Source organism: Buceros rhinoceros, unplaced genomic scaffold (genome assembly GCF_000710305.1).
Source record: "Buceros rhinoceros silvestris isolate BGI_N320 unplaced genomic scaffold, ASM71030v1 scaffold12231, whole genome shotgun sequence".
Taxonomy (NCBI): Eukaryota; Metazoa; Chordata; class Aves; order Bucerotiformes; family Bucerotidae; genus Buceros; species Buceros rhinoceros.
Window position 1 is genome coordinate 77,068 of NW_010392578.1, and position 11,067 is coordinate 88,134.

The following is an 11,067-nucleotide window of genomic DNA, read 5'->3' on the forward strand; positions in this document are numbered from 1 at the left end:
GTACCGGCTGAAGTATTATGTCCCTGAAAGATTACACACCATTCTGCAAACTAATGGCACATCCATATGCTCTGTTCCTCTGTTAACAGACTTACCGTCCTAACGCACTTAGGAGATGATGGTAATTTCCAGGATGCGGGTCCTGCACAGCACTTTGATATGTGCTTAACTTTTAGTGGGACTATTTCTAAACACCTAAGCGTGGCTAGGCTAAGCATGTGTACTTTTGCGCTTTCCATAGTGGACCAACAGTGTGGAATTGAAACACTGTGCCCCGGCCCTCCCTTGCTTTGCTGCACCTCACTTAACCATTTTATACCTATGTTATTTGTAACAGCAGTGCTTACAATCACTATGCTACGCCTGCTCATCCCAGGGATAAATGGGTTCAATGCAAACAAGAAAAGTCACATCTCAACCACGTGCCTTTTGGAGCTGGTATATGCAGATTAATCAGCTTTGAATATTTACTGTAGCAGGCACACAGGTTCCCGAACTACTACCTAAAATAGACTACTAACACAAATTCTACCAGTCTGGAAAGACAACAGGTTGAAAACCAGACTCCCCACCATCACAAAACAAGACACCTCACATTTCTTGTTAGAATAATTTTTAGAAAGCTCTGTTGACCAGATCTGGCTGGGAAGTAGGAAAATGTGAACCAAGATCCTAGTAATTCTTTCATTCCATCTCTAGTAACACAGTTCCTCTGTTTATTTCAGGCTTTACATACACAGCATGGCTGGACTCCTTCCTAAGCAAGCTTTTGGCTAACAGAGCCCCAAGCACAGATGGGTCTCTGACCTTATTTAGCAGGGATTCTCCTGAAGGCACTGCTGTCTGATTCGATAACATTCGATTCAAATGGTTCAGTGACTTGGCCAGGGCACGTAACCCACTTTTTTAATGCTTGGTTCATTAACAAAGCTCATGTGTATTAACTACAAATAAATTTTGCTTAACATTGAACTCCCCTACCACTAATTATCTGTCTTAAATAGCAATTAACTGTGAATAATAAAAAAAGGATCAATTACCGATTTCCTCTCTTGTTTCAGCTCCTGTACATAGCGTGTTAACTCTCCAGTGATAAGAGAGGTCATGTTCTCTGAAATGACCTCGTGCTGTCCGGCATAGTCATTCATTTCATTTAAAGTGGCTAGGAAGGCTCTAGTTGATGTGTACCTGCAAAGGACAAAATGCATTTTGCTTTTAGTCCCTTTCTTTTCAAAATGACACACTGCAGAGGGAGGTTTTATCCTTCTTAAGCATTCAGTATTGCTACGTGAGACTGCATATGGATTAGCACAGATTCACTTGATGGAATTTCTCAAAAGGAAACCTATCCCACATCCTGACAGTTCTCTGATAAATTTATCTCGATTTAGACAGTTTGACATTGGCTCTTAAAATATCACAGTTTTAGAGTGCCAGGTTTTTTATCAGCACAGCTCTGGGACTTCACTATTCTAATCTCTACTCACCGAACATTTCTAGTTATACCCCTTCAATTCCTACAATACAGAGCACAGAGTCATCAGTACACCCTGCCTGGCAAAATCCTGTCCAAGCAACTCATTTTTCTGCTAGCATAATGCAGAACAGGAAACTTTTCATACTGTAAATTGAATTTAAATCAGCTATGGTTTATAGTTTTCAAAAAGCTAGTGAGTTTACTAACCAGGTGTTCATTGTCAACTCATATTTTTTAGTACCTTCCATCTCAAGGTTCATTTTTCGTATTAAAAAACCTCCTATACAGCATTCCATGTGTTATTAAAAGGAAGAAACGAACATCTGTGCATGCAGTTTCAAAACAGCAGATTATGTCACTAGCAGATTCAGCACAGAGCCAACAGAGCTGCATTTAAATATCCCAGCTGGCTGTGCTGGTCAGCTGGAAAACAGCAGCTTTGAAGCACTTGTCCATGCTAGAAAAACCATTAGTATTAAATGGTAGTGGTCTGCACTGATAACATCGGCTAAGGGTGAAGAAGCAAAGCAAAGGGGGAGAGATTTAGAGGAAAGGGAGGAAACTGGTACAAGTAGAGATGAAAAAGGCATCAGAGAAAAAACAAAAGAAACTAAAGAGACTAAAACTTGTCTATAGTCCAATAGAAGAAAGACTTCCAGAAGAAAAAACTAAAGAGACTATAGTCCAGTAAAAGCAGCTGGATTCACAGTCAAGCTATGGTGTCTCAAGAGAAACCCCAGTTGCAAAAGACAGGGGATCAAAGCCACAGAGCTACAGACTGGTAAGCTTGAACATCCATCATTTTTAGACAGGCTGTCTCAAAGCTGTGTCTGAGGCACCCGAAGGCCACATGACAAATCCCCAGATGCTGTGTAGAGACATAAGAAAACTACACTGAGGTGAACACTAGATGTTAAAGGGCAAAGGATACACAGGATTTTCTGTGCCACATCACATATATCATTTAACTCCAATATTCTTTTCCAGCAATGAAAAGTGTCCAAAAAAAAAAGGTTGTAGGAAACTCAGAATACCCATTTATGGTATAGCTACCCAAAGGCAGATTTACTCCTAATCCCAACTACAGACCAAGACATGCTGGTAACATAAGCTTCCTTGTGTAAATATCAATATCTCAGGAAACAATGGCATAAATAACTGATTCTCCAGCAATGTTACTAAAGATAGATTAAAGAGAAAATGAAAAGGCTGTTATCTCTGTTAATACAAACCACTCGAGTAGCTGTATACAGCAGCTTGGGGGACTGACCCAAAAATCTGAATTAATATAATCTTGCAGTTGGGTCCATATGCAAACTCATTTGGAATGTTTCGAATTTCAAGGTCAAGGGTTTGAGTCTGCTGCTAGGCTCTCCAGAGGCAGAGCAGCCTCCTGCAATACAAAGCTGCAGGGTCAGACTCTGCAATGCCTCGGTTCAAAGCTGATGCATTACAAAATACTGATGTTGAGAAACTTTGGAGTCAGAGCGCTCCAAGGAAAAAGGTTCTTGCTCTGGTTTATAGCCTGTCTGTTGAAAAGTTCCTCCTCTAGAAAGTTCTCTTTAAAGAACATATTTCATCTCGTTCAGGGCAAGAAAGTAGTTAATGACTCAAGGTCTATCCTCACTGGTACTCGGGTCCATGGTGTCACCCAGCAGCAGTCACTATCTGTGAGCACTACATTAGTAGCCTGCCTCTGGGGAGATGCAGCTCGACCCGGTAATCAACAGCAGAGGCCACGCAACAACCTTCAACAGCAGCGAGTCCTCCATCTGTCCGTCCCAGGACACAGGGAGTACAAACTGCATCCTTGACCTTACTCTTCAAGAGCCTCTGGGCTTCCCTATGATGTTATAACATCATCCCTTTTACTAAGCTACTAATCCGTGTTGTCAGGCCATTGGAGTAATTTAATACACAGACTGATTAAGTTTCATGCTAAAATTAACAACTGTTTCTCTTCCTGCAGAAAGTAGTGAAGGGTTTGGCCTCTCACTTTAAAGCGCCAGGATCAAGCAGCCTGGCTTCAAGTTGTTAAGGTACATGAAAAAAAAAAACCAAAACAAAAACCCAAACCAGGCACCCATGTAAACTGTGACATGTAAAAGGGAACTGAGTAGTTGCAGACCAGGTCTGAACTTGGAAAATCCACTCCTTAGTATCTACCATATAAACTCATTTCTGCATCTATGATTTTTAGACTCTTGACTTTAAGTTCTTTGCTTTACAAGCTGAATTGTGGTTTGTACCCCAAACTTTTCCCCTTCCTCTGTCAATGCACGCTCACCCAGCAGTGGGTCATGAACATACCTGTATTCTTCCTCTTCTTTGGAGTTCTTTTTGGGTTGGTATTTCTTTGAAAGATTCCTAAAATTAAAAATACATATATATAAAATTAAATTCCAAATTTCCTTTAAATTAACTGGGTAACCTTTGCAGGCACACACATTCTGTGGGGCTTCAGATGTTATTTGCGGTGACTAGACACCTTTTCAGAAGTACCACTGTAATTAGGTTTGATTGTGCTGTAGCAGCACTCAGAGAATGGGCTGCATGGGGCTTCAGTCTCTGTGACCACATTGAAGTAGCAGATTCTGAACCCAAGAAGTTCTTAAATTAAGATCACGAAGCCAATACACTTGAGTTCTGGTGCTGCTGATGCAGATGTCTCCATCTGATCCAAAGAAGAGAATGTTTAACAGTAAACCCCTTGGTTCTTAGATACCCAGAAGCGTTTTGCAAACTCCACCCAGTAGAAGGTGCTGCTCCATACCCAAAGGTCAGCTAGCCCCTCACCGGGTGATTTGCTGCAGCAGATGACACTCGTGGCCAGGCAAATCCGCCTGCCTGTAGCAGGATGCTTCCAAGGAAAAGAAAAATCATCATAGAGCTGTGGGAAGCTGCACTGATGACTAAGGAGGGGATAATTTTATGATGATCAACTGATGCTGGGAGAACCATGAAATTTGATTATCCCAATTAGCACAGATGATTGCATCTCTCATTACCCACATCCAGCTAATGATTTCATTATAAAATATTGATGTGTTCGTCAAGTGATCATATCTTGAATCTGAACATCACTGTTAGCACGTTTGACAGTTATTACACAGCTTTCGTGGTCCTGGGAGCACTGACCACAAGCCCCTCGCCAGCAGCACACGGAGGGTTTGATGAGTGCTGTCCACCCAACGCTCAACGCACCTTGCTGGTCCTGAAAGCTCAGCATTATGACAGACACTGCAGTGTAGCACAACACACACCATAGAGAGGACAAAGCTTACTTAGCAATTTGAAGACCTTCTCAGTGCTGCAGCACTGGGATCTCCTCTGTTCTAGACTCAGCTCTACTGCGATACGCCTTCCTGCAGTCCCTGTTACCCTACTCTGAAATGGAAGTTGTTTAGTTTAGTTTTACAAGGTTGTTTCAGCGATTTACAATAACACACGAGCAGTATTGATGGAATCATTGTCCAAAAGACTACCCAGTTTCACTGACCTATTTGTGCCAAACTCTGTGGAGAGCTCCCAGCATGCATCCAGTTGAAAAGACACTGCTTTTTCAGAGGTGTAACCCACTCCCTCCTGCGTGCTGGTTTTACTGCTAACTGGGAGCCAGCAGGGCCTCTTGTCTCACATTTCTTATTCCTTTTGTTCTCCTTAAGGAATTGAGGAGCATCTGCCCAAACAGAGTAGTCGCCAGAAACCTGGCAGACTTGCAGAGATAAACATGTGTTTCTCAGAATTTAAGGATCCCTGCTGGAAGGAATCCAAGCAAGCATCTCCTTTCCAGCCTCTGCCTTCTCTGAAGAGAGCATGCTCTGAAACAGTGAATTTTCTGTACTTCTGCATACAGCAGCTTCAACCAAAGCATATCAACACAGGGAAAATTCTGCAAAGCGCACTGCATGATTACAGCAGTGTTGTGGCACTCTTCGTATGCCCTGGGAATGCCTCCCTGCGCACACTTGCTTCAAAGGGAAAGGAAAAACCACAAGAAAACATGCACAGAAGACTACACCAGTAAGGGATTTTCACACATGCTCAAAGCTCACATCTCCCTGCACTGTCATGCTGCCCAATTAATTCTGTCATATGCACCTACTGGCTTGCTGTGAATCTTTAAAGGTACAGAAACGCTACAGAGCCAGGGAAAAAAATCCACAGCATTCTTTCACAGAAAAAAATTGCATCTGCACATAACAAGGACTAGCACCTAGGTTAAACATTTTATTATTTTCTATGTACTTTATATAATGCATAAAATATAGTCTATAAAACCGAGAGCTTCGATTTTACACACACACCTCTTTTTTTTCTTTTAATTAAAACCCTATGTGTTTTGATCAGGATAACCACAAAAAACCCCCAGCAGTGATACTGAATGCAGAAGTATTGCTGCATTTCAGCACACAGTCATATAGTGTCCTGGCCAGAACACCAGCACATCCCAGGCTCGAGCTCATGAAGCAATGAAACCTTCAGAGCTAAAAAGTGATTAAAGAGGGAACTAACACTTAAGAGCAAAGACCAGCAGTAAAACAGCAGTTCTGGAAAGATTCTGTACTAGCCCGTCCCCCTCTCTCTGATTCTTGTTTCGATTCGCCTTTCATTCTGCATAACGTACTCTGCCCTTCCAGCTGCTTTCCCCACTCCCTTATTTCTACTTCTTTGATGCCTTGCTCCTTCTCTCACATTCATCATCCATTGGAGGTTCCTGATTCTCAGATTATCCTGCTATCTTAAGCAATTCTTCTGCAATATGTCTTCCTCAAGGCTATCTATCTGACATGACACTAAGCAAGGCTTTGACACACTTTGCGATGCTCAGCACGTGTGCCGTAAGGTAAGTAGTGACTAGGGAAGGAGGACAGCGAACACCTCTCCAGCACTCGGCGCCCAGCATGGCCCATCCACAGAAATTCTAAACAGCATGCAGGAACAAGAGAATGCCCTGCTGCCGTTTCTGCATCCCTCCCTTCCTAGTTTAATGACTCAACAATTAAAACGTAAAGCAGTTAAGAAAGCAATCATGTCAGACCTAAAATGGGCTCTCAACAGGGCCAGCCGTAAATGGTACAGGCAGGACTTGGACAGTGCAGGGACAAGGCAAGGTACGGGACACTGGGGACTTTCTCCCACTGGTGTAAGCAGGTAAAGATGATGCATCCTGCAAGTATGTTGATCTGACTTCACACTTTCAAAACAAAATATTACATATGTATCTGTGGAATTATAAAGAGAAAGGAAAAATATTTTTCAATAGAAGCCAATTAAGCTTCAACAGATGATCAGGCTGAGCTGTAGATAGTCAGGAAGAATAGCTTTTTCTTTTATATCTTTATCTACTCAGACTCCAAACAGCACTGTGTTCAAGACCTCCTCAGGGTTGAGTGTATTTGACCTCAAATCATATCCATGGGCAGGGGGGACAAATGCAGCTACACGTGTCAAATTAAAATATAGAGAGAAGAAAAATTGACAGAGTTTGTTTTGGAAGTCTAGGACAGAATAAAACTCAGGAGTTCAGAGTTTTTAAAGTCACAGGTAAAACTACCTCCCACTTTCTTTAAACACTTGGTTTGTGTGTTTATTTTCATAATTATGCTCTTTACACATGAAATTTGTCATCCTAAGAAATCCTCTTACTCTAGTCTGTGATTCTTCCTAAGACAGACCTGCTCACACAGATACTCTGCTGGGTTTTCCCAGTCGTGTCATACTCTCTTTCTTCCAGCTCATTTTGCCTCTGTAATTCAATCTCATCTCCATAGGATGTGAGCAATTTGTTCCTGCACAAGTCATTTTCTATTTCCTGCTTGTCCATAGCAGAAACCCTGGGGAATCCTTGTGGCATTCCCCTGAGAAATCACATCAAGGGAGGGTTTTATCAACTGCCAAACAACAGGCCATTGTGCATCTCAAATACATTCTAACACAGTCACTGAGAATTCTGGATGATTTTTTTTAAATAGACATTGTGCTTCAGATATATACAGATGAACTAGAACCTCAGATTTCAATCTCTACAAATACTGAGAAGATGGAAGGAGTTCTCATATGTATTATAGTTATGTGAAAAACGAGATACAGATTTACTGGACAGGTTAGGAAGTATTTCCAGCGCTCCTCTCCCCAGTTAGCTCCACCACCTCCAGTTTATCACCCTGGACACCAGTAGCTGCCAACAATATCACGCCAGCAGGACTGCCTGTGTGGTGTACTCCCTTCTAACCCCTGCTCAACTCGTGTTTTCTACCCTACTGCGAAAAGCAGGGTAGGGTCCTTAGCAGCCCTCCCCTTCTCCCTTTACACTGGATCTGACCTCAAGGAATGTTTTCTGGGTCTGGTTCACACACACATGACTCTTTACCTACAACCTGATGGTCCAAACAGGTATGTAGAATGCATCTAGCAGGATTTTCCAGTAATTTAGCTACCTGAGAGAAATTCAAAGCATCTCTGCTCTGTTCAGGAGACGCATCACAAGAACAGTGGCAAGATTATAAAATGGTCAAAATTCAAATCTCAGGCTGCAGTCTCCTACTAATTACACAGCTGAAATTTCCAAGGGCTGACACTGACTTTCTGACCTGCAGTTTCTCCAACATATATTCATAAAGAGCCCGTCTTACGAAAAGAAACCCTAAACTTTGCCTTACAACAAATGATCGTTATTCTGCTGAAATCTTAAACCCTTCAGCATTTATCCGCAGCAGTCCCAATTTCATGGAAGACATTACAACGTTATCCTCAAATCCTGGGCCATTACTCACCGTAAATCGCAAGCCCTAGTATGCTACTCAGTCACCTAAACAACCTTTCTTTCTGCAAAGCATATGACTTTTAGCAGAGATAATAAAACAGTATCTTAAATTAGCTTTAGCTTTCCATTCTCTTAATCAAAGCTATTCTCAAAAAGCCATTATTATAAAACAAACGAATTACCACCACTGCAACAGTAAACTAAGAGCTGATTACAGGCTCGGAACAGATGCAGCTCACCCTCCAGAACTTTATGTATCAACTTACCGTAGCTGCTTTGCATAGCTGAGTTCAATCTCTGTTCTTTCTTTTACAAACTTGATGTATTTTTCCAGAACATCAATACCCCACTGCGTGTGTTTTTCTAAGTTGTCAAACTGATCCTGCAATTAAAAAATAAAAAAAAAAACACCACTAGTTTTGTCTCACTGAACACAGAGATAACTAAAAATAATTTCCAAAGTGCATATCACCATAAAGAAAGTGTTAATAATATTTTCCATTACCACAGTTAGACATTTTTAGCAATGCAGGTTTTTAATCGGTGGAAATATGTCGTCTAACATGAGACCACTTCAGATACATTCTTCATTCCTCATCTCTGAATGTTTCATTTCAGAATCCCTGGCAATTCTACTCAATATAATCTCCTAGTATAAAGACATACTTAGAGGATAAATAAATATTCTTGCCAGTGATTTAATGTACTCTGAATTAACAGAAATTCCATGAATTTGAGGTTTACTGCTAATTCACCTGGGGTTTTTTGTCTGAAAAAATATAGATTTACACTCAAACTTTGTCAGTATTACAAATTTAAAATAGTTTACAGCAGGTAATCTTTTCACAGAACAGGATTCACTTCTCCTATAGCCTGTTTCGTTCTAAAACAGAACCCATGCTAATGAAACCACCAAAAAAAATTTCATTAGCCATGTTTATAGTAATTTTCTTGACTACTTCCATTGATATACAGATGCTATTTTGTTCTTCAAATATTGCTGCCCTCAAAAACAGTCACACATGTTTTCAATAAATTTTTTTTCAATCAAGAACATTCCACAAGTCAGTCTGGGATTTGCCAAGAGAAATTAAGCAACTCTCAACCCAAATTAATTATCCAAGCCAGCTTATTACTATCTGCAGATTTAACCAAAAATTACCTTATTTTTTTTAAGATTTGGTTATTTCAACAACACTGAAACCCTATCCAATCCACACAGCACTTCAGACATTAATGTTTCTAACAGACTCAAAGAATTTTTCAACTGTGATACACTGAGTACTTATCCTCACAGAACAGAGCGTAAACAAAGTCTTTAGCAACAGCCTGATTTGGCATCAGGTTCCATTAGGGTTTACATGGAAAAGAGAGAGTACGTTTGCACATCTGCGGTACAAAGGTTAGATTTACAACGTTGTCCAAAAAAACGTGCACAGCAATAGATTTGGGTCAGCTTCTGACAGCAGCGATGCTTCTTTCTGCCTGCGGAAGGTTTGGCCTTGCGATCTGCAGAGCTATCATGGAACACCATCAAAGCAGCACCAGCCACTTCCGCAGCTGCACCGAGCAGAAAAATAACCAAAGACTACAGCTCAGCCGACTTTATGCACATGTTGCTTTTAAGCAAATAACACTTTCTGCTTTGTAGCATATCTGGCTCGACAGAAAATTAGATCGGTATCAGGAGAGATTCTTCCAGCGCTGAATAAGTCACGTACACAGAAGCTGCTACTCACTAACAGAACAGTTCTAATTGTATTTTGAAGGGAAGAAATAGCGATCATGTTAGAGGTGGCAAATTTACAAAGCTCTACAGGTAATCACATGGACTAGGACCCACAGGGGTGGTGGATCTGAGTATTTGCTCTCGTTTAGCGTGAGGTACTGTTTTAAACCAATTCAGCCCAAGCAGAGCAGGTTTCGGTTTAAGTTACACCAGTTTTAGTCAATTTAGGCACTGCGGGCAGAACTGCAAGAGGGCAACAGGATGAAGTTACAGAAATAGTAAAGAACTTCTACGCTCTGTGCTCCAGGAGCTAAGTGGTTAGAGGCAAGTGAAAAAAAGAATGCAAACTACACATATTAAGAGCCTGACTTCCAGCAATGTAAATCACCCTTAAAGCAGCATAACATCATTCGCTCAAAAAGAGGATGTTCGATTTCTGCAGAAAGGGAAGACGTGGACTAAGCCAGTATATATTTGCATATAGACAAATCCTTATTTCAGACAATTTCACAGCTGGGGAGAATACAAAGGCAACATGGACCTCTCATACCCCTGAAGGGCTCAGTCCTGTGTGCCTTCCTGGTTTGTCTGGAGCACGATGCCAGCAGAGAGAGGCACCTTCTGCTCTGCTTCAAATATACACCCTCCAGAGTTCCCAGACTGCGCTGGCGTCAAGTGCAAACACGGTCTTTTTGAGGTTTCTGATAAAGAGCTCTCACAGCTATCCCACACCCTACTCCTCCACAATTTACATTATTTAACATAAACACATGCACATAAAACGAATACCCCACGAGGCAGTCCATTACTCACACGTTTACATGCGTTCACACACACTCCCAGCTCTGAGAAGGAAAATCTCAGGAGGGAAACACACTCCCTAATCCCTGTAAGATAATTAACTCACCCTTATCAGACAGACCATACCAGCAGCAAGAAACTAACTTCCCATCCTACTGTAACCCCGTCCAAAGAGGAAAGGCCATGGTTTCCCAGAGGAAAGAATGCCTTTCCAGGAGATCCTGCCCTTCAAGATAGTTCAGTCTGCTGACTGCACAGGAACGTTCAGCCGGTTCCACCCGGAAAGGCAATATT

At 41.5% G+C, this 11,067-nt stretch overlaps 1 protein-coding gene across 1 annotated transcript in view; it reads right to left on the reverse strand.

The window, feature by feature from the left end:
- The window catches only part of FNBP1 (formin binding protein 1), a gene marked incomplete at its 5' end in the record, with an annotated part of 72,083 nt that overhangs the window by 54,411 nt on the left and 6,605 nt on the right, over nucleotides 1-11,067 (reverse strand). Inside the window, 3 exons of the mRNA XM_010144546.1 lie at nucleotides 1,041-1,188; nucleotides 3,788-3,844; nucleotides 8,510-8,625. Coding sequence (XP_010142848.1) covers nucleotides 1,041-1,188; nucleotides 3,788-3,844; nucleotides 8,510-8,625 — 321 coding nt within the window. The remainder of the gene's footprint in view (nucleotides 1-1,040; nucleotides 1,189-3,787; nucleotides 3,845-8,509; nucleotides 8,626-11,067) is intronic.